The sequence below is a fragment of the Sciurus vulgaris genome (assembly GCF_902686455.1).
Source record: "Sciurus vulgaris genome assembly, chromosome: 18".
NCBI classification, from domain to species: Eukaryota; Metazoa; Chordata; class Mammalia; order Rodentia; family Sciuridae; genus Sciurus; species Sciurus vulgaris.
Genome location: NC_136479.1, coordinates 34,198,558 through 34,222,561, shown reverse-complemented (window position 1 = coordinate 34,222,561; position 24,004 = coordinate 34,198,558). Strand labels below are relative to the sequence as shown.

Below are 24,004 nucleotides of genomic sequence, written 5' to 3'. Positions count from 1 at the left end.
AGCAGGCGACGACGGCGGAAAGCCCCTAGCAGGCCCCGTCAGGAATGCGGAGTGAGAGACTACACAAGGCCGCGGGGCTGACCGGGCGAGGACAATCAGTAGGCCATGCGTGTGGTGAGGCGAGGTGGTGGAAGGAAGCGGAGGGCTCTGGGAGCTGGGCTGAGACGCCATGGCTGGAGAGCGTGGAGACGGGCCGTGTGCTGCTGGAGGGAGGAGCAGAGAGTCAAGAGCCAGGGAGAACACTGCACTGTGGCAGCGGGTGAGCAGTGTGCCTGGATGCTGTGGCTGGGGGACAGTGGGGTGACCTGAATGCTTCCGCTTTCTTCCTGCTCCGACAGCGTGAGGGTGGGGAGCGTGGAGCTCTGGGGTGGCGGCAGTCTGAGGGCAAGTAGCCAGAGCCGGGCTGCAGCGTGACATCTGAGGTCCTGCGTCCACACAGCACCACAGCAAGGGGCGATGCAGTGCCGTTCCCTGCTTTGGCAGTGTCCTTATCATCCAGGGTGCTCACACACGCTGGCTGCCTACGGACCCAGGGCAATGCTGATGTTGTCACTTGCTGTGGCTGTGCTCTACAGCCACCACGGTGGCTACAAGGTGAAACTGAACCCCTGCTCCCTGGGAAACATGGGGGCAGGCTCCTGCCTGTGATCCCAGTGACTGGCCAGGCTGAGGTGGGAGGCCAAGTGGCCAATTCAGCAAGACCCTGGTCTCAAAATAGAAGGGCTGGGATCGAGCTGGTCAATCCCCAGGACCACACACACACAAAAAAGCCACAGAACTAACCAGCCAGTCCCCGATGAGGAGAAATGCAGGCTTCCCAGTGCACACCAGGGTATGTGTCAGTTTATTAGGACTGACTCTTCATTTCCGCTTCCTGGGAAAGAAAAACTCTTGGGACAAAACTTGTCAGAGATGTTGCGTGGCAGAGTGGGGCCAGGGAACTCTGTGTGAAAGATAAGTAAGCCTTCCTGTGTTTCCCTTCACTCAAAACCACTTCCTCCTTAATGCTATCCAAGTCCATAAAAGGCACACCACATTTTCAGGAGTTGGGAGATAATCCAAAGATGGAGCGAAGACTCTAAACAGAAACTGTCTCTGTTGCCCCGACTGGCCTGAAGGCACCCAAGTCAAAGGCTGCCCTGAGTTACCTCGGGAAGACACTGAGGTCAAAGCTGTCCTCAGTCACCTCCCAAGCTCCCTGGTTCCAGCACAGCACCACCCAAAGACACAGCGGGAGTGCTGGCCTCTCCTACACAACCCGGAGGAAAGTTCCAACCAGCTGCGGGCACTTCAGTCCCTCCTCTGTAGATGCCCTGTGACCTCAGGATGGAAGTGCAGCTTGGCCCCTCCTGCAGCTCGGCTCGGGCCTGTCAGCCCAGCCTGGGTTCTCTCCCTCCTTACTCTCTGGTCTCCACTGCATTCCCCACAGCAAGCCCCCATTCCCGTGGCCCAGCCCTGGTGAAGTCCCACCCACACCTCCCTTGGTTCTGGGAGCTGCTGGGGATTCGGCTCTCCTGCAGCTTGGTCCGCACCCTGAGCGGAGGAACAGGGTCAAAACCCAGCAACTGGGCGGGCACCAGGGCAAGGCTGTGTCAGGGGCAGGGAGTCAGGGAGCAGATTGCCAACAGGATCTGCAGACCCTCAAGCCCCGTCTCAACGTCACTCCACAGCCTCTCTACAGCTCTGGGATTCACGGTCCACATATCTGAACAGTGCCTAGAGGTTTTCTGCTTTTTACTAAATAAATATTCCCTTCGCAGAAACCAGCCCCACGCTTGCTGCCATTCAAATCCCAGAGAACAGGAGCCAGCGGCAGGTGGTGAGGCCTTTTCCCTACAGCAGGGGCATGGACGGAGGATGCCAGGCAGTGCCCTCCAGGAGACAGCCCCCTGTCCCCCAGGCTAAGTCCTGCCAACAGGACTACAAGCAGCTGGGGGCTCCCAAGTGCTTCCTGCACAGTGAGTCCTGAGCCAAACAGGCTCTTCTTCCTTCTGGTCACACTGAGGATTTGGAGCCCTGGTCACAGAAGGAGCCAGGCTCCCGACGGCCGGTGTGCAAACACTTCATCGCCCCGTGATGAAGCTGGGCTCATCTTCCTCCTCCTCGGTTCCAGATGCCTCCTCAGAGCTGGTGGATTTCTGCTCCTGGGACTGACTGCGTCCTGTAACCACATGACATTCAGATTACAGACATACGAATCCACTTGGAGAGTCAGGAGTGCTTTTAAAGAGAGCAGAGGGGACATCAGGAACTCCTTGATCCTGGACAGCCCAGCCAGAGGCAGTCCTCACCAGCACGCCACACTGAAGCAAGGGTAAGTGACCTGCCACCATTCTCATGGGGGCACTGCATCTTCACCAAAAGGTCCAGCAGCACACAAGAGAACCTGACACCCTACAAAATAGGCCTATGCTTTTGTATAGCTCTCGCCACCTCCAGTGCCCACCACCTGCAGAAGGACAATGACCGCATGGGTCCTGAACTCAACACACTGGACTCACAACACTCCTGCTGAGGGCTCAAGGCCTACTGCAGTCAGCAAGAGGATTTTCAAAAACTGTATAGCAGAAGGCTCTGCCCACAACAAATAGCCCAGCCTCCTGCCTCCTCCCAAACACGGGCCCAGAGGCCCTCTCCTGGTACCGCATGGGCAGTTCCTGGGCTTCCAGTGTTTTCCCTGTCACGGCTGCCAGTATGACGGTACAGCTGAGCTGGCTGAAAGCACAGTACAGAGACAACTTGTTCCCAGACCCTCCTCCTCCTCCAAGGGAGCAGGGAAGGGGGGTGAGAGTTGGAAAGAGGCCGCGGGAGACCACAGGCAGCAGGAGGTCCTCCAGCTCAACCACTCTGGACAGCACCTGCAGGCACAGTGGCCTCGCCAGCACACAACCACATGAGTCCGTGGGCTGACCCAGGGCTCCTCCTTGGAAACAAGCAGACTCAACCCTGCAGCCTGTGCCCACGACATGACAGAGCTTTCCTACCAGAGTTCAACAGGGCTCCTAGAAGTGAGGCTGGGGGCCTAAAATTCACCGTCTTACCCTCCCCAGGATGGGACACTAAAAAGAGCACTCATAGCAATGAGCAGAAATCACCTGTAAGTTTTAATTTAATCAATTTGTATGGGCTGTGCTAAGTCTTTGTCGTCATCTTCTTTTTTCCCCTGTACTAGGAATTGAATCCAGCTCTTTTCTTTTTTTTTTCTTTTTTGCGGTGCTGGGGATTGAACCCAGGGCCTTGTGCTTGCAAGGCAAGCACTCTACCAACTGACCCATATCCCCAGCCCTGAATCCAGCTCTTTTCTATTTTTTATTTTGAGACAGGGTCTCATTGAGTTGCTTAGAGTCTTAGGAAGTTGGTTAGGCTGGTCTTGAACTTGAGATCATTCTGCTTGGGCCTTCTGAGCTGCTGGGATTACAGGTGTGTGCCACTGCACCCAGCCTAGTCTTTAAGTATCTTGTTTAATCCTAACAGCAGGTTAGAGGTAAGCACCACTATTATATATTGGATTTTACAAACAACAAAAACAAAGTTGAGAGAGGAATAATAATCTGTGGCTCGAGGTCTTCTGTTACTTTAGGGACCCAGGGTTAGACCTGGGTGGCTCCTGCCTCTGCTTACACTGCCTATGGAAATTGTGGAAAGAAACCGAGGCAAAGTAAGGAGCAAGGTGAGCACACACCATGCACGCTATGGAGAAGCTGAGGACCAGAGACAGGCCGAGCCCAGCTCTGTGCTCATGCGAGCTCTGACTCACCGTGGCATGAACAGGAATAGACCACGTTCTGTGGCACATCAGGCCACCAGACTGGCTGTGAGCAGCCAGCGGCATCTGGCCCTAGGACCACACCACTGTCTCCACCTCGAAGCCCAAGGAATCAGGAATTCTACTGTCTGCAGCCCAGCTGCACGCCAGCTGGGTACTCTGCAACTGCAGAAGTTTGTTTTGTGCTGAGACCCGCCACCTGCTCGTGGCTCTGAACACAGCAGGACAAGAGCCTCGGATCACCGACCTTAAATGAGGAGCAGAGAGCTGGCCACCCTGGCTGTTTGGGGGATGGGGTATAACACAAGAGGGTGCGAAGGCTTCCTGGGGGCAGAAAGCATCTGTGAAAGCAGCAGCTCACCCCACGGTAAGCACTGTGGGCTCTTGCATGGGGAGACACGTTGGGGTGCAGAAGTCTCACCTTCAAAAAGAAGCCTAGAAGTGGGGTATAGACTCTCAAGTCCTCCAACAAAATTAACCCACCAGATTCATTCTTTCAACATAAGTAAACAGCAACAAAGTACTTACTTCTCGCTGGCTACTATGCTTTATGTTGGGAATACAAGAATTAAGACACCTCCACAAATTACAACAACAATGAGGTACCACAACACATACATCAGAATGGCTGAAATCCATAAAACTGAAAACACCAACTGCTGGTGAGGATGTAGATAGAGTAATGGAGCTGTCATCCCTTGCTGGTAGGAGTGCACAATGGCCTAGTCACTTTGCAAGACAGTTTGGCAATTTCTTATGAAGCTAAACAAGATTAATCTTGTCACACAATCTAGCAATCGCACCCCAAGGTACTCCACTGACCTGAAGCATGTGCACACAAAAACAAGCAGGAATGTCTGCTGCAGCTTCATACATAACCTCCAAAATGTAATCAAATGTCCTTCAGCCAGGCACGGTGGCACACGCCTGTAACCCCAGTGACTGGGGAGGCTATGGCAGGAGGGTCTCAAGTTCAAGGCCAGACTGGGCAACTTAGAGATTCTGTCTCAAAAATTAAAAAGGGCTAGGGAGGTCACTCAGTGGTAACACACCCCTTGGTTCAATTTCCAGTCAGGGGCTGGAGTGGGGTAGGGTTGTCCTTCAATAGATAAGTGGGAAAAATGTGGCATATCTATATGATGGAATACTATTTAGCAATAAAAAAGAATGAGTAAGCCATGCAAAGATACTGATAAAATTTTTAAAAAAAATTTTTTTCTTTTTTAGCTGCCAATGAACCTTTGTTTTATTTATTTATATGCAATGCTGAGAATCAAACCCAGTGCCTCACACGTGCTAGGCAAGTGCTCTACCCCTGAGCCACAACCCCAGCCCTAATCTTAAAAGCATCCTGCTATGTGCAAGGGGCCCACCTGAAAAGGCTGCATCCCATGAGATTCCAACTCTACAACGTACAAGAAGCAGCAAAACTACGGAGACAGTAAATAGATGAGGGGCCACCAGGGGTGGGGTGGAAGGAGGCTGAAAAGAATGAGCACTGGAAATTTTTTTTTAGTATTATTTTAAATTGTCAATGGACCTTTATTTATTTATATGCGGTGTTGAGAATCGAACCCAGTGCCTCACACATGCTAGGCAAGTGCTCTACCACTGAGCCCGAGCCCCAGCCTAGCACTGGAAATTTTTCAGGACAGTGAAAATATTCTGTATGACATAGCAATGGTGGATACACATAATGACACATTTGACAAAATCCACAGAACTCTGCAACACAAAGAATCAAACCTTAATTATGCAAATTTTAAACTCATTTAGGAGGCCAAGGATCCCAGGGTGGAGTGCAAAAGACAACAGGACCCAACTATCCTACAATGTACGACACTGCCTCTGAGAAGGGGCGAGGGGAGGGGGACGATCTGGGAGGCCAAGAGCAAGCGCCGTGCGCAGACCTCACTCCACTAGTCACACTCTTTCCCACAGGGCAACAGCAATTTTTTTTTAAGCTGCACATTAGGCAAGTACTCGTCCACTACATCTCCAGCCCTTTTTACATTTAATTCTGAGACTGGGTCTTGCTTAGTTGCCCAGGCTGGTCTTGAACTTCGGATCCTCCTGCCTCGGCTTCCCGAGTTGCCCCCAGACTTCAATTTCTAATACCATTCCTGCAATAAAAGGAGCCAGGATTTCTTGGACAAATGGTTGATTCTAGGCGAGGTGAAAAGTGGACTACCCTGGTTTGCCAGAAAGCAGGGAAGAGCGAGAGAGGAAGAGGGAAAATGCCCACAACGATGGGATCTGTCAAAGGGACAGAGGCCCAATGAACAAGCTGCCGATGGCCAAAGTGGGAGCAATTTGTGAACAAGGTAAATAACATAGTACTGGAGCATGGCTTGAAGTGTAAAATCAACATCCACGAGTCCATCCTGATGTAAATGGACCCTGTGCAGCTATCACCTGCAGAGGCTCTGACACCGTGTAGGAGGGCACAGTTGGGCCTGCCCCCTTCAGTGTGGGCTGCACAGAGTGACTTCCTTTTATGACGGGGGTTAGATTTACAGTGGAGAAACCTGACAGGATGCTGGCTGCCGCGGAGGCACCTGACCTCTGCTCCTCCTCCCACCCTCATAGTGTTTTCCATAATCATGAGGAAAACAATGGCGGATCCTGACTGAGACACTTTACAGACCTGACCCAAATCAAGTCTGAGAAGAAACTGTCACAGCCAAAGGAGCCTAAGGACACGTGAAGACTACATAGTACAGTGTCCAGGCTGGATTCTGGAACAGGAAGAGGCCTGTAGGTTAAAATTAAAGGAAATGAGAACAAGGCCTGGACTTTGGCTCCCATATGTACCCCGCTGGTTCATGTACTCTGGTAAGTGTATCCACTAATGAGTGGTTAACACCGGAGGAAACGGGGTGCGTAAGCACCCTGCATTATCTTTGCAATTTTCCAAAACGACTCTGAAAAACTTAAGAAAAAGCAGGAGCTGGTAGCACACTTGGCCTAGCATGTATGAGGCACTGGGTTCGAGCCCTGGCACTACCAAAAGATTAACAAAATAAAGGTATTGTGTCCATCTAAACTAAAAGAAAAGAGAGAAAGAAAAAGCAAGACATCAACTAGAGCTGAGGGGACAAGCAGGTTATATGATTTGGCGGGTTCTGTAACCAAGTATATGCCAAACCCCATGCAGGTGGGACAAGGTGGAGCCACAGCTGCACCTGCAGGAGGGGTGGCAGAGGGACAGCACAGGACCAGCATGAATCCTTCAGGCACAGGGGAAGTCAGTCACAGTGGAAAGGAAAAAGGCCCAGCAGCCTGACTACACACGGCGAGGCTAGGGACGGAGGAATAGGCCTACCAGGGCACAGGCCTGTGCGAGGCGGAGGCCAGAGTAAAGCAGCGGAGAAGGGGCCCAACAGAGAGGGCAAGGGAGGGCGGGGCTGCCAACAGAGTTTCAAGCTGGGTCACCTTGTGGGCAAGTATGGCCACCTGGGATCAAATCCTGGCCCACTGCCCACGCCCACTGTAGCTCTGCAGGTGCCACCATTATCACTAGGTGCCTGCAAACTTCAGGTAACCACTAAACACCTGGCAGGGCTGTGGGGACGACACCAGCTAATGCTTGCAAAGTACTGAGAAGTCTGAAGACATAATAAACGGTCAATAAATGTTCCATAAGCAGAATGAGTGACAATCCATCTGTGTTTTAAAAAAGAGCTATGGAGCTGCACACAGGCGGGCTGGGGAGGACAGTACGGTTTCCACATCTACACGGTATGCACGCGTCCGTCCACACACCACACGTTTCCTGCAGCACTGGGGATCAAAGCTAGCACTGGAGCCTGTGAGGTGAGCATCTACCATTCGGCTAAATCCCCAGCCCTCTACCTTTATTTTAAAAATAATTTTAATAGATCCCCAACGAGAACTTGATTTCCTCTCATACACGTGGCTCTTGTCCAGAGCAGAAGAGCAGCTTCTAAAAGCCAGTGCCAGTGAGGACATGGTAAAAGTACTCACTGCCGCATGTGGTTCATGGCCATGAAAACTGTTACTCTTCCTCTGGAAAGTAGCTGGCAGTGTATTTCAAGAGCCATGAGTTCTTTTTATACTTTGAGCTAGTAATCACTATGTTGGGAATTTATGTTAATTTATGCCTCCCAAAAGAAGCGAGGGAGACAGGCACATGCTCTTGACTTTAAGTGTCTTCTACAGAAAACAAAACCAAATCAATCTAATGTGTAATTAAAGGAGAAGGAGAATGGCTGGGTACACTACAGCATGTCAACTACTGGACACTATCAGTCACTGAAAAAATTATGAAGGAATAGAAATACTTTACAAAATAAGCAAACAAAAAACTTCCTACACATGCAAATGTGCGTATGGAGACGGACTGAAACAGACTGAGGCCAGGTGTGGTGCAACAGCCAGTAGTCCCAGCAACCTGGGAGGCTAGGGCAGGAGGATCACTTGAGCTCAGGAGCTGGAGTCTAGCCTGGGCAAACCAGAGACCCTTGTATCAAAAATCAAACCAAGCCAAGATGACAGAAAACGGTGACCTATCTGGACAAAGATACTTGAGCTTTCCCATGATTTCCTTCCACTATTATAATATCGTACACATATTTCAAGATCTAGGAACCTGACATTTTATACACAGAATACAGGCACCCTGGTAAAATACCAACTGGTAACTGAAATGAACTTTGGTGTGTGCGTTCACTTGTGCTGGGGCTTAACACAGAGCCTCGTGCATACTATGTAAGCACTCTGCAGCTGCGCTACGCCCCAAGCCCTGATAATTTTTAAAAAACTAGATGAAGGAATAGACTACAAAAAAATCCCTCTGCACTATGAAATTGTAAGGTTATATGAAAATATTGACAAGGGACAAAATTAGGACAACTATTAATACAGCATTAATATTCATAAGGCCTACAAATAGTGAAATTAAAGAAATGATATTAAAATGTTAAAGTAGCTGGGCACAATGGAGCACACCTATAATTCTAGCTTGTAAGGCCCTGGGTTCAATCCCCCTGCAACCAAAAAAAAAAAAAAAAGTAATTTAAAATGACATCCCCAGCCCTTTTTATTTTTTGAGACAGGGTCTTGCTAAGTTGTCCAGACTGGCCTTGAACCTTCAATTCCTCTTCCTTAGCTTCCCAAGCTGTTGCGATTACAAGCTTGTACTGCCATGCCTGATGTAAAGTTGCTACTTTGACTACAGATAACTTATTTTTGACATTGTTCTTTTCTGCATATTCCAATAATTTCTAAAATGTCATATAGTACCTTTATCCCCAAAACACAAAAGATGGGCTGGGGGTGTAGCTTAGTTTTAGAGCACATGCTGAGCAAGTATGAAGCCCTGGGTTCAAAACCTAGTGCACCCCCTGCACCCCAAAAAAGACAGACATAATGGATATGGATAGATTCCCAACATGGCACGCTGCCTCTGAATTAAACAGTTAAATCCAAAACACACACTGAATGCCTTCTGAATATACTGAGTGTCTCTAAATCTGTATTTCTCAGTTGGAGGGAATTCTGTTCCCTCCCCTATTAGGGGACGCTGGCAATGCCTTAGACATCTTTGCCAATGACTAGAGGTACTACTAACCTACTGGCATCTAGTGGGTAGATGCTAGGATGCTGTTAAACATCCTGTCTTGGGACTGTGGTTGTGGCTCAGTGGCAGAGCACTTGCCTAGCACGTGTTGAGGCACTGGGTTCCATCCTTGGCATCACATAAATATAAATAAATAAAACAAAGGTATTGTGTCCATCTACAACTAAAAAAATTTAAAAAATAAAACAAAAAAATCCTGTCATGAACAGGGCACAGTCCCTCCTATGGAAAAGTAATCCCGCCCAAAACACCCACAGAGCTGGGGCTAAGAAAGTGCTCCAAATCCCCTTAAGGCCACCCTGGACTTCTTTGACAGGCAGGCTAACATTAGGATAAGGTGCCACAATGCACCACTTTGGGAGTTCAAGGCTTCAGCATAATCCAAACTGGCTTAATGTCATCCAGTGGCGTCACTTAGACGTGAGTCCTGTAATGCAGGGTATTTTCACTGTTCCTGGACCAGCACAGAAAACAAGCAGGGAGACTGCCCTCTCCATCAACAGAAGAGAACTCCTAGTCGCTGACCATCACTGCTTCTTAGAGGAGCCAAGAGAGCATGAGTGGTAGGGCTCCCTCCAAATCCATGCAGACCCCAGTGGTGCCTCAGTACCACCTGGTGGCACTGCTGGGGGTCACCAAGTTAATTTCTATTCATTTCGACTTCATAAAAATATGGAAAGAAACCGAAAGGACAACGAAAAGGCTTAAAAAGTGCCCTGTGATGGTCATCCCTACAACACTCTGCTCTGCTCGTCCACTACCACGCACAGACAGCCATGTGTATGAGCGTCCTCTGCTGAGCGGGTCTGCCTTCACGAGTGAGTATGAAAGCGGCATGCTCCCTCCCAATGACTCTGGCCCGTCTGACTGCAGCCCAGAGCCCACACAGGCACTGGAAGAATTTCAGAAAACAAGTTACTCTCGGAATGATGCCCTGTGACATTTTCCAGTCTATTTATCCACAGTTTAAAAAAGGTTGCTGCAATCTCTAAACTGGTTTCATGCCTCAGTGACGAAAAGATCCCACCCTCAGTCTGGAAACATGTGATGCCATGATGGGACATGTGTACAAACCTCTCTCTTTTTTCAGGGAGTGGGGTACTGGGGATTGAACCCAGTGTCCTCTACCACTAAGCCACATCCCCAGCCTCTTTTTATTTTTTATTTTTGAGGCAGGGTCTCACTAAGTTGCCAGGCTGGCCTCAAACTTGTGTTGATGCCCTTGCCTCAGCCTCCCCAGCAGCAGGTGCCACTGCGCCTGGCTAAAGCCCCGAAGCACAGGGCAGGGCAGACTCACAGACGTTTTAAACAAGTTGGAGGCTCTAAAGGAAGTATTCCCAAAGCTGTATGATCTTGAACATTCTTCACAGTCTTGGACCAAATTAAAGAACAATGACTGAAAACCACACGACTGCCTGCACCTGATGTCTACACGCATTAGGAAAAGGAGGGTTTAAGAAACCATGTTCTCTCCTGGAAATGACGTCAAAGGCACAGGCAACAAACAAGACACACACCAACTGGACTTCATGAACATTAACAAAGTTTGTGTGTCACAAGTCAGTATGAACAGAGTTAAAGGACAAGCCACAGAATGGGAGAAAATATTTGCAAATATATGTACGTAATAAAGATTAGTATCCAAAAAATAGAGAATTCCTAAAACATAACAACAGCAACAAACCCAAATCAAAAATGGGCAAAGGATGTGAATAGATGCTTCTCCAAAGAATGTATACGAATACAAAATAGGGCTGAGGATGTGGCTCAGTGGTCGAGTGCCTCTGGGTTCAATCCCTGGTACCAAAAACCAAAAGCACATGAAAAGATGCTCAGCACCACTGATCACTAGGGAAATGCAAATCAAAAGCACAATCAATACCGCCTCACACACATTAGGAGAGCACCACTAAAAGCAAAACAAAATCGAGCTGTGCGTGGTGACGCACACCTCTAATCCCAGCAGCTCAGGAGGCCGAGGCAGGAGGATCGTGAGTTCAAAGCCAGCCTTAGCAACAGTGAGGCGCTAAGAAACTCAGTGAGACCCTGTCACTAAATAAAATACAAAATAGGGCTGTGGCTGTGGCTCAGTGATTGAGTGTCCCTGGGTTCCATCCCTGGTACCAAAAACCAAAATGAAACAGGTGCTGGTGAAGCTGTGAGGCAGCAGTGCCCTGCACTGCGACAGCCGCAGAAGCGTGAAATGGTCGGTAACGGTGGAGAACACTATGGAAGGCCTTCCAAAGTCACACAGAACCACCATCTGACCCAGCGATGCCACTTCTGGGTCCACAACCTGAAGAACTGAAAGCAGGCCTCAGAGCCGCATTCTTCACAAGAGCCAAAGGGGGAAGCAGCCAGTGTCACCGAGGAACCACAAGAGGAGCAATATGGGGTCCAAACATACAATAGGAGATTACTCAGGCTTACAAAGGAGGGGAATTCTGAAATTCTGACATCACGACACGGACGGACACAAACAGACCTCGAGGACACCATGCTAAGTGAATAAACCAGTCCCAAGAGACAAGCACTGCATGAATCCACTTAGAGTCTACTCAGAGTAGTTAAGTTCCCAGAGACGGTAGAGTGTTGGGTGCCAGGGGCTGGCGTAGGGGGGGAGGGGAGCTGCTGTTCAGCTTCAGTTTGGAAGATGGAAAAGTTCTGGGGAAGGCCAAGGCAATTGCACCAACCTCGGGCTACTGAAGGGTACACCTGAAACAACAGTAGAAGGGTTAACTTTATGTCATGTATGTTATGATAATTAAAAGCGGCGGAAGGGCTGGGATGTGGCTTAGTGGTACACGGCTTGCCCAGCATGCACAAGGCCCTGGGTTTGAGCCTCAGGTGGAGAGGAAGCCTAGCTAGGTGACACTGTCACTTGTTCCCTTCAATTCTAGAACCAATTATTAAAAAGTAATATGCAATTCCCAAGAGCCAACATAGGTTAAGTACAAACTCATAGTAAAATGGCCTGCTTCTGCTTCAGAAAGGGTCTTGTGGATTTACTGGTAAGGGACACCCCCAAACACCATCTATCTTTAGGACAGCAAGGTATCTGACTAGTCATCAAATTGCAGAATTTTTATTTTTGTGGTGCCAAAGGCACCCCAGGCAAATGCCCTACCACTGGGCTACATCCCCAGAATTTTAGATCTAGAAAAAGCTTATCGTTTTATAAGCTAAAAAAACAGAAAGAAGCTAAATCCACTCACACAGAAGTCAGAAGTCTGAGCGAGCCAGGGTGGGGCTGGAGGTCGGGGAGCTGACCCTAGAACCCAGGTCTACTGTATTCATTTGGTGACCCCAAGTTATCTTTAGAGTCTCTGAAAACACCCCTGTGGGGGAGATGAAAGGAAATGGGGAGGCTGGCTAACTCAGCTGGAGAACAGTTCCATGCCAGTTTAAGTGAATGTGCAGACAGGCTGGACAGCTCCAGCAGATACTTTAGGGCTCTGACCTTCAGTCTGGCTCAACATTCTTTACTAATTACACAGGAGGTATTTTACCAAATCCACCCACGACAACATCAAAAGACACGGCAACATGCTAGCATCCAGAATGAGAATTCTAAAGGGTTCTGGAAGCCTTAATTGATAGAAGCAGTAATACCACTTTGAGATGCAAAAAAGGAGGGATGGACGGAGCACATTTCAATTCCTTATCTCCCACTGACTGCAGCTATGGAGGCTGGACAGAATGCACACTCTGAAAAGTAGGCAAATTAGGAAAGAAGACCAGAGCACAAAGCACCACTACAAGCAGTGAACTACCTGCTGTTGCTTTTCTCCCATCCAGTGTCCCCCAGCCTGGACTCAGGGTGACACAGAACCCAAAAGAAGAGATGGGCACAGACAAAACTCTAGGAGAATCCTGCTGCTCTGGCTGGGGTAATGGAGGGGACTCCTGACCCTCAGGGTGGGCACGCTGTTTCCCTTCTCTTCTCCCTTCTCTGAGACCCTCATTCCCAGGCAATCCTGCAGGACCAGGGTGGCAGCAGTGACAGAAGGGGTTTGCAGGCAGCTAAAGCTTTGAAAGGAGAGGATTTCGCTCTAATCAGAAGAGCTGGGGTCTCCAGGGAGGCAGGTGCGCCCTGATGCTTTTCTTCTGTTTCACTCCGCAGATCACCGGCAGGTCACTGGCTCTGAGAAGTGGACTCAAAGAATTATACAAAGTGGCCACTGGGTGGCACACGAAGACATCAGGAGAGCACAGCAAACTCTAAAAGCTGTCAGAGGAACCACAACCCACAGAAGGCGGGTTAGAACCCATGTTCTGGACACAACCAGATTGATTGACTGCTAGAACAAACAGCAGGGAGACCCAGAAGCCTCACTGTACAATATTCAAGACATAAGAGAAAAATACTCATGAAGAATCAGCAGACTCAACTTGTGTGGGAAAAAGCAATTCACACATGCCAGCCCTGGGACAGCCCAGGCACTGGAATTCCACACACCTTAAAGCACCTGAACGAAACACAGGAGGAAAGGCCGTGGAAACCCACAGGCAACACCTGCCCTAAGTGAATGACTGCAGAAAGACCTTCCCAGGGACAAACACCAGAGGTCAGCCTGGAGTGTCAGCAACCAGGAAGAGCAGCACTCCATAAGTACCTGGTTAGTATCTCTTGAGGGCTTTCAATACATTACGTTTGAAAATAAAATAACAATATCTGATGAGATTTTCAATGTCTGCAGACGTAGCTAAGGGTAAAAGGCGGCATGAGATGGAAACTGCCTACACTTCACCTCTGCAGGGAAATAACAATGTTAGGCGGAACACAATACTAGCGCCCCCAGAGTCTCAAGAGCTGTAAAAGGGACAGAATGAAAAACACAACAGGGCCGGTGTGCAGCTAAGTCACAAAGCACTTGTCTAGCGAAGCCTCGGTTCCAGCCAGAGCAATACACACAGGATGACCCTTCAAAGTAATGGCGTCGGTGGGTTAAAAATTTAAGGAGATGAGGGCTCTACTGCGTGGGCACACCACAGACCTCCAAAACTCTGTTCTCCCAGAAAAGCAACAAGAATGCTGGCAAAGATTATTTCAAAAAACCAACTTCTGGCTTGGCAGGTGGTACATGAGAATAATCACAGTTACTCAAGAGCTGAAGTAGGAGGATTTTAAGTTCGAGGCCAGCCTTGGAAACTTAGACCCTGTCCAAAGTAAAAAGAAAAAGAAAAAGGGCTGGGCATGTAGCTCAGTGGTACAGTACCCTTGGTTCAATTCCCAGCATGCATCAACCAATCAGTCATTCATCAAATAAACCAACGAGGTTGGGAGCTTCTCTGAGTTCCAAGCTCAGAGCACTGTCCCTATTTGACCTGTGTAGCAGCTCCCAGGAAACTTCTCGCAAGGCTTGTCTTGAGCTGTCCTGACTCCGGGTTCACTCAGTGTGAACGGCTTCTTCCCCTAGGCTGTTTGTCAGAACAATCAGTGGCAACCATTTAACGCTGAGACTCCCTTAGGCAGCGGTAACAGCCGAAGCAAAGAAGTGATCAAAAGCTTAAGAGGAAATGCCAGGATGCTTGAAGGCCACCCACGCGTGCAAGGCTGTGCACAGGCCCAACAAAGACCTACAACACCCTAATTCCTCACCTGTGCCTTTCTTGGGCTACGTGCAAGCAGGAAACGGAGGCTGAGGGCAACTGCAAAGGCCGCCAGGGTGCTGCACTCACCCTCCCACACACTCGGGGTCCTCAGCAAAGCCTAGGAGACCTACTGGTTCAAGGCACTTAAAGAAACCTCCACTCTTCAGCTGACTGCCAAGTTAACCAAGCAGAAACTTCAGCGATCACACACAAAAAGCGCACAGGCTTTACAGAACTAGTTCAGGAAAGTCTCTGAACAGGAAACTCAATAATGACGATAAGCAGCAAGAAACAGCACGTGCTGGAGGGAGAGGCACATTATGCTGAGTCAAAAGGGGCATTTCCTAACGCAGGTGTCCGAGCCACAAGACCCACCAACAGAACCAAGACCACTGTTATGCCCCATTCCTCTGCTGCAAGGGCACAGAAATGCCAGCTGGTTTATTGCAGGGGTGATTTGAAGTCAGAGCAGTCACAGCACTTTGACCATCTGTAAAGTGTCACATAGTACATAAACTACTCATGAAGAAGCCAGTGCTAAGAGGGGTCCACCACATTTCAACCTGCCAAGGAAAGTCCAACTTTACCCTAAGCTAAAACCCACGACCGTCTATGTAGCAACCCAGTCATGCGCAGAATAGACACCAATTCAGAAACACGGCAGACAGTCGTCGTTTTCTGTCTCTTACCATCCTTGGCCCTTTCCAGCTAAGGCCATCTCTCCTTTACTCTTAGCCTATAGCTCCAGGAAGACACTGATGGATTCAGAGTGAGCAGGACTGGCAGCACGATTGATGCTGTCCCAGTACCCACCCCTGTCCCTACTTATTAAGAGAATGTCAATTTCATTTAGGGTGGCAAAGTGATGATCATGAATAAATTATTTATGACAATTCTACTTTCTGTTCACCTAGGGTAGCTAAGGATGGCAAAGTGATCTAGTAAAATAAATAAGGTGACATCAAAGGACATCTCTCAGGACCTTTTTTTTTTTTTTCATAATACCAGAGATTGAATGCAGGGTCTTGTACATGCCATGCAAGCACTCTACCACCGAGGTACATCTCCAGCTCCTTCTGGGGCACCCTTTCCTCTCCGTTAAAAAAAAAAGGCAAGTGCCATCTCTCTTTCCCTTCTGCTTTGAACATAGGTATTATGGCACAAACCAGGCAGCCATCTCACACTGAGGAGGAAGACCAAGAGAGCTGAGTGCAGTGGTGCAAGCCTGTGATCCTCATGGCTCCGGAGGCTGAGGTAGGAAGATCACGAGTTCAAAGCCAGCCTCAGCAAAAGTGAGGTGCTAAGCAACTCAGTGACACCCTCTCTCTAAATAAAATTCAAAATAGGGCTGGGCATGTGGCTCAGTGGTTGAGTCCCCCTGAGCTTATTCCCACCCTTCAAATAAGTCAAAAGAATTGCAAGCATGTTGAACCCACCAGACTGCCATCTACTATCAGATTTCTTATCATGGAAAAGAAACTACTCTTTATTAAAACACTGTTACCTGAATTTTCTTCTTGTAGCCAAAAGCGTTCTTAACTGAAAGGACAAATGACTCAATCGGAGCCAAAAAGACACAAGACTTCTTCTAGGCACACTGGGACAAGGCCTCGACCTTTCCTGCTGGACAAGAACGAGGCAGGAAGCACCCTGGAGAGCAGCTGCAGGCACCTCATAACCAGGCACGAGTCCGCATGTGGCCAGATGGCCAGGACCAAGAGAAAACAACACTGAGCAGGAATGCCACCAGGCTTTTACACCAGCCCTACCTGAAGGTGGACTAAACGAGAGCCGGTCTTTCTTTTCTGCTTAAGCCAGTCTGGTTTCCTGACACTTGCAATTAAATGAGCCATAACACCAATAAAGCGCCGCCTCCTCGGGGGCAGCCAACCAGCCCTACACACTACACTTTTCTGTTTCTCACAAGCTCAGGCCTGGGATCAGCACCTAGAGAAAGGCTACAACCAAGGAAAGTGGGCTCACTTACCTTCTTTTTGATTCTTCTGCTCAAGTTTCATCTTCTTTGCCAGTAATTTCTTCTCTTTTAATTTCTGGCTACAAATAAAAAACACACATGCTAATTCCTTCAGCATCTTGTTGCATATTTTAGAAAATAAATACCTGTTTATGGTTCTTTTAAAACCTCAGCAACATCAAGGCCCTAGGTGATTAGGTGAGACCCTGTCTCTAAATAAAATATAAAAAAGGGCTGGGGATGTGGTTGAGTGGTTGAGTGCCCCTGGGTTCAATCTCTGGTACTGACAAAGAAATAAGGAAACAAATAAACAAATAAAAGGTATAATCTCTTGTGGTTTTGCCAATCCAACATTATTAAGTTGCTTTCATGATGAGTCAGGATCAAATCCTGGGAAGTCCTGAGGGGATTAAAGCACTCTCAGAAATACTGGAGATGCATTTTCATGCCAAGATGTCTATGGACTGTTTTGAAAATCCCGCTCAGCTCCCTATAAGTCGAAGGACTGTTTATTTAGAACATACAAACAACCCTGCAAGCACACACAGAGCCTGCACAACCACGCAGGTGCCTGAGGAGGTCAGACTTCCATTTAAGGAACAAGCTGAATGGGAAGTTGGGTTACAACACTTTCATGAAACCAGTGCTAAAATGCAGGACTGAAGGAGGCAAAGGCATCCATGTGCTCACATAAGTCCTGCTTTCTAGTCTGTGGGAATCTGTAAAAGCAGCGGGGCACCACGGGCCCAGGTGTGAAGGAAGCCACTCCTCTACAGGGAGGCTCTGCCTTAGCGCAGTCACACCCACCACTCTGCGGTCACACAGAAGTTTGTCAATTTCTTTGAGAGAGCTCTGGCTATGCTCCCCAGGCTGCTCCTGAACTACTGGGCCCAAGTGATCCTCCTCCATTTCTTCAGTGGCTGGTGAACCAGCCCAACACACTACACTTTAATGCTTCTGGGGAGCTCAGCCCTGGGATCAGTACCAAGAGAAAGGTTATGATCAAGGAGAGAGGGCAGGAGGTGCCCAGCAGCTGGCACACAGGTGCACACCACCACAGCTGGCCACGCAAGTGAAACTTTGAGTACAAGGACTCGCTTGTTCATCAATCAGCCACTTTCAGACTTCCAGGTCAGACACGACGGACTTACCGCTTTTTCCGACGCTTTGCAGTCTGCTCCTCTGCAGCAATTTTATTCTTTTCCAGTCTCTTCTGAAACTCTGCATCCAATTTTTGCTACAAAAAACCCACATCATTTAGACACACTCTGAACTGGGAGGTTTCACTTGGGCTGGGTGTGAGAGTTCTAGAGGTCAGGCCATCGGGGGTACTAAACAAGGTCTCCAGGGTCACTTTAACTTTACAAGATTGTCCCCATAGCCAGGCGCAGTGGCACACATCAATAGGCTGAGGCAGGAGGGTCACAAGTTCCAGGTCAGCCTCAGCAACTTACCGAGGAACTAAGGAACGTAGGAAGACTCTGTCTCAAAATAAAAACTGAAAAAGGGTGGGCTGGGGAGATAGCTCAGTCGGTAGAGTGCTTCCCTTATAAGGGTAAGGCTGAGTTCAATCCACAGCACCACAATAAAATAAAAAATAAAAAATAAAATAAATAAAATAATAAAATAAAATAGGTTGGGGATGTAGTTCCATGATAAAATGTCTTGGATTCAATCCCCAGTACAAAAAAAAAAAAAAAAGTTGCCCCAGGAAGGGCAGGTAACTGATACACGGCTCTCTTACGGTGAGGTAACTCTTCCGGTTCCCTAAGACAAAACTCATGCACAACAAAATATGAAAGAGAACACTTGAGTAGTACAGAGGGCTCCTTGAGGACAGAAGCAGTGATGACTGTCTGCTTGGTCAGCACCTTGCCCACTGACCAGAGAACAGCCCGATGATGGCTACAAGGTTAGATCTATGGAATTTTCAAGTCCTAATCCTGGGGACAGTTCCTAAATGACTGATCTGAGCAGCATCACCTGCTACTGAACGCACACACACAGTACAAACACCCACAATGTATTTTTCTTCCCAGGTTTGTTTCTAAGCCTCTATTAATTCATCTGTAAAAGAAGGGAAATTATAATTCCTCTCTGCTAGCACTGTTAGGAAGAATAATGAGAATAGTCACAGAAAAGCACCAGATAGGGCTGGGGAGATAGCTCAGTCGGTAGAGTGCTTGCCTTGCAAGCACAAGGCCCTGGGTTCAATCCCCAGTACTGCAAAAAAAAAAAAAACACCAGATAAATATATGCACAACCACCTATACAAAGTACCACCTTCCATTTCTTCTAGTCATTGCCTAAAAGGTTGAGGAGGCAAAGGAGGAACCAGCACAGGAGGATGAGGTGCCTTAGCTGCTGCCCGCACTGCGGGGCTGTGTGGATCTGCACAGGAGCACACTGAAACCAAGCAACAGAAGCTGAGGCGGAAGGAAATGAGCCTCAAGACAGGACAGCTGGAAAGAAAATGAGTGAAGTCTAAAAGCCCCTGAATTATGAGTGAACTATGCACAGAGATCTGGTGGCTGCCACACCTGAGCAAGCTCTCATGCACGCATGCCAACCAGTTCTATCAGGGTGGTGTTCTATCAGTCACTGAAAAAGGCTGAGTATTCTCTTGTCTCTTTATTTTTTTTAAACTTCAGAGCCTATCTTTTGCTGCCTCATATAAAAATCTTTGCATTTTATGGATGTCAAGTGTGTGAAACATTTTCCTGTATCGTCTCTGGATCTTTATACTAAAACTTCAGATTAATTTATGGTGCTTAGGACCACAACCTGCTCTACTTCCCCCACAACATAATTTAAAAATAAAAATGCTTCCCATAGTTTCTATATACAGAACGTTATTTCTGACATGGGAAACCTACTGTAGGGAGCCGGGATAGCTGCGACAAGCTAGGTGAACCTTCCCGCTAGAACTGAGAACATCACCACCAGAATACAGCAGGCCCTAACTAGAGTTTTGTGTTGATGTTGTAGTTCCTTAATTCTGAGGGTCCACGACCCCCGTCGGTACATGTTAGCATCATGAACATTTGTGCATTTAGATGATTCTCATGTCTTTCCTAAAAGATACAGTCTGGGTTCTGTTTGTCTCAAGTTTGCAAACAATGTGGTTCACTGCTTCCTTTTCTGCTATGGCCTCTCTCTGCTCGTAGCAAATGCACACAACAGAACATGCTGCCTTTCTTTTCTTGACTAAGACAGTGGCTTCCTTACTCTGAAATACTCGCAAATGTGAGTGAGGGCTGGGGATGCGGTCAGTGCAGTCAATGGTAGGAGAGCATTTGTGTGACGTGTGCAACTCTCTGGGTCCTTTTCTTCATATTTTTTGTTCCTCCTTCCCTGAGACTAGGTATCACTAAGTTGCCTAGGTTGTCCTCAAATGCCTGAGTTCAAGGGATCCTCCTGCCCCAGTCTCCCAAATAGTGGGATTACAGGTGCACACCACTGAGCCTGGTTTTTACAGTATAATTTCTTAAACAATTCTCAAATTCTGAAAAAAAAAAATCAATCATTTGACCTCTGTCATGAAGAAATGCCAGCCCTAAACATTAGAAAACCCAGCTGTTCAATGAAGGTGACAAGTTGAATGCACACACCTATTCACACAAAACAGCTACTGCACACAGACGTTCAGCTGAGAACTAGAGAATTAACAGCTCCAGTGGTATGGGAGATCCTGCTTGCCATTCCATTCCATGGCTAAAGGCCTAGAGGGGAGAGGGGACTCTGCAGTGCCCTTCCACACACCTGGAAGACTCTATGCCTCACTCCTGTCCTAGGGTGGGCATCTTGCTGGGCCAAGTCTGATCTACCAGTCACCTGGACTCTGCTTTCCATGCTGACTCTGGAAGGCAGACCCCAGGCAAACTACCACCAGCTGTATCTACACTTCTTCAAACATTTACCCCTAAAGGCTGTAAATGCACATCACCCCACTACTGGAGGCTCCAGCCTCCTGGCTCACTGACCTTCTCAGCCATGGCATCCATGTAGTCCTGTCGCTGGTACTCTCTGCGGCGCAGATGCCTGTACACATGGAACTCTCCACTGCCAGCCCCAGCACTTGAACCTACAACCATAATGATCCAGAGTTCTAGATGAAATCCAGTTACCAACACAGGCCACTCTTAACCAAAAGGGACAAAAGTAAAAACTGGAAATAATGGAAGGTACCATGCCTACCTTTTTTCCACTTACATCCCAGAGCAAATAGAGGATCTGGCACATTAGAGGCATCATTAAATTGTTCTGTAAATATTGACTATGAAATCACTGAACATTCCACTCTAATGTAGTATTAAAAGGAAGAACGAATGTGGTTTAAACACCAAAATCCAGAAGAGAACCATGACCTCCACAGTCATCCATTATTTCACTTTTGAATGCTAGATTTATAGCAAGTTGGAAACCTATCCATGATAATTTAAGTTAAAAGATGGAGATTACAAAAATAATATGTGCAAAACAACTGCATTATGGGGGGTGGGTACCAGGGATTGAACTCAGGGGCACTTAACCACTGAGCCACAACCACAGCCCTATTTTGTACTTTATTTAGAGACAGGGTCTCACTGAATTGCTTAGCACCTTACTTTTGCTGAGGCTGGCTTTGATCTCCCAAACCACTATACTGCCTCAGTCTCCCAAGTTATAGTTGTTGGCTGTGCCCAGCAAACAACTGTATTCTTATAAAAACATTTTTTTTAAAATGAGTGAATTTGAGTATAAAGAGGTTTGGAAGCCTTTATCAAAATGCTTCAAGCACAATTATGCTGATTCTAAATTATTTTCTATATCTCTATGTATTGTTTCTAATTACAATTAGCATGTTAATTTATAATCCAACAAAATAATAAAAATATTTCCATTTAGGAAAAAAAAGCAATGTGATATTAAAAAATAACAGAAGAACGTTGTCTAGTGAAAAACCATAAGCAACTGTACCCCTTCACTGTAAGAACAAAACACTGGACTACTGAACATTTTTTTCCTATCAAAAATTGAACAAATACCAACCTACAGAGAGAGAGAGCGAAAGAGACATAGACACATACACACACACAGACACACACATATCTACCTTTCAAATTTTTATTTATACACACAGACAAAAAAACATTACCCATTACATCTCGGACAAATTCTGGGGGAGGTCGAGGTGCCCATTCATTCATTTTTTCCGGAATTGGAACTGCTTTGTCCTGCAATATTTAAAGAAGAAAACATCTGTTAAGTATAAACCTGCTGCCAAATGTCCATCTCTTAGAACCAAAGACTAGCAAAGAGGGCGGGTTTTGTTACTCGGACTCCGAGCTGATTTTATGTTCTTCCCTTTACTTCATCCGGTATACTCTGGAATATAACCTCCACAGCCTTCCCAGGGCTACACTTTCCAGGGCAGAACTTAGAAACCTCCAACTGCAGGACCCCTGAAGGAGGAGAACCAAGCTCTGCTGGTCAAAGGTCTAGAAAACAGACCGTCACCCAACTGTTTCTATCATCTCGAGAAGTGCGGCCTGGACGGTGCGCGAGGAACGGAGTGACCTGTCCAAGCGTCTGGGCTGCTTCCTTTCTAACGGTGGCTGCTCCTTAGAAGAAATAAACCCTTTTGCTTACTCGCAGCTTCCACCTTTTCGGTCTAGCGCTTTTGCCATGGCAAAGTAAGACGAAAGGGTGAAGCCCTCCGCAGCGCCTTTAGGCCGGTCTCCAACACAAGGACACACGGAAGCTCGCTGTCTCCGGGGCAGCCACCCCTTCCCAGGACCGCTCCCGGGTTGGGGTGCCCAGGTCCTCAGGCTGGGGGCGGGGAATGGGGCGGCGGAGCGGAGAGGGGTGCGCTTCGGCCGCGCCGCGGAGCCCGCGCTTCCTCTCACCGGGTTCTTCATGAGCCGCTCCAGCTTCAGCTTCTGCTCCTCCGCCGCATTCTTGGGGATAACGAGCGCCTGCGGTTCTTTCTTGGGTCTCGGCGGTCGCACAGACGAGGCGGCCGAACTCGCCATGGCACCTCTCCCACTGCCCGGGCAAGTGAAGATCGCGGCGCGCGCTCATGACGACACACCGGGGCGCACGCGCAGACTCCGCCTGGGGGCGTGGTCAGGGCCGGGGCGGAGTCGCAGAGCGGAAGCGGCCTGCTGAATATTCATGAGGCCGAGGCCCGGCTGGTTGATTTTGATCAAAGCGGCTTGACTTCACTTCCTGTTTCTGAACAAATCATTGCAGCCGGAAGCTTACGTCTCTGGGGACAGGTGGCCCCTGGTCTTGGTGGTCGAGGTCGCGCAGCGCTGCAGAGGGCTCTCCGTACCTGCTCCCGCCGCGCTCCCCTCGCCTCTGGGCTGTGTCCCTGCGGGTCCTTGGGTCCCCGCCCTCCCATTTGCGACAACCTCCATTTATATAAGACGGTGCAAACATGTCACCGAGCTTCCTCAAAACTGGGGGTCGGATCTCCTCTGTCCCCTGGGAATTACTCAGCCGAGCGATTAAGCCTGTTTCACCAGGAAGAGAAAAGCCGCCCCTGCAATCTGGGAGCCGGCCAGCGTTCACAGCCAGGGCCTGCTGCTGTCCTCTTGAACGTCCACAATTTCACAGAACACCCACATGGCACAGGCCTTTCTGTGACTGTGGTGGAGCAGGACACAGACTGCTCCATAGTCACGTTCAAACTCATGAAAACAAGAATATTGCTCCCACCAGAGTCCACACATCTAACCATCCTGGCTGATGTGGGTAATTTGGTTGCTACCCGGAGCAAGCCTTGATTCCTTCCTTTCTTTTTTATAGATGATGAACAATTTTTATGTTTATTTTCTTATTTTAGTTAGTGGGAATTGAGCTGAGGGGCGCTTTACCACTAAGTAACATCCCCAACCCTTTTTATTTTTTCAGAAAGGGTCTCACTAAACAAGTTCCAGGCTGGCCTGGAACTTGTGATCTTCCTGCTTCGGCCTCCCTGTCTCTGGGCCTAGACGCATGTGCCACCATGCCTGGCTATGATTCATGTTCTTATGTCGATTTGACTGGGCCATGAAGTCCCTGAATATTTGGTCAAACATGA

General features: G+C 48.3%; 1 protein-coding gene across 2 annotated transcripts; it reads right to left on the bottom strand.

Moving 5' to 3' along the window:
* Positions 1–825: 825 nt before the first annotated feature.
* On the bottom strand, positions 826–23,018 carry LOC306650080 (PRKR-interacting protein 1-like). 2 transcript variants are annotated; one of them, XM_079121833.1, is made up of 6 exons: positions 22,827–23,016; positions 22,076–22,154; positions 20,922–21,022; positions 18,090–18,175; positions 16,951–17,018; positions 826–2,161 (listed from the first exon to the last, which is right to left on the bottom strand). In XM_079121833.1, the coding sequence occupies exons 1-6, from the start codon at positions 22,950–22,952 to the stop codon at positions 2,064–2,066; spliced, it is 558 nt and encodes a 185-aa protein (XP_078977959.1). In that variant the 5' UTR covers positions 22,953–23,016; the 3' UTR covers positions 826–2,063. The 2 variants fall into 2 exon arrangements, with proteins under 2 accessions (XP_078977959.1, XP_078977958.1); XM_079121832.1 differs by lacking the exon at positions 826–2,161 and adding an exon at positions 15,650–15,778 and having other exon boundaries at positions 22,827–23,018.
* Positions 23,019–24,004: the final 986 nt, after the last annotated feature.

Excerpts from the sequence above, each read along its gene's own strand:
- LOC306650080 (XM_079121832.1), bottom strand. The coding sequence starts at position 22,952 with ATGGCGAGTTCGGCCGCCTCGTCTGTGCGACCGCCGAGACCCAAGAAA. Across the intron at positions 22,155-22,826 it reads AGCGGCTCATGAAGAACCCG|GACAAAGCAGTTCCAATTCC; the intron begins GTGAGAGGAAGC and ends TAAATATTGCAG. Across the intron at positions 18,176-20,921 it reads TGGATGCCATGGCTGAGAAG|CAAAAATTGGATGCAGAGTT; the intron begins GTCAGTGAGCCA and ends GGTTTTTTGTAG.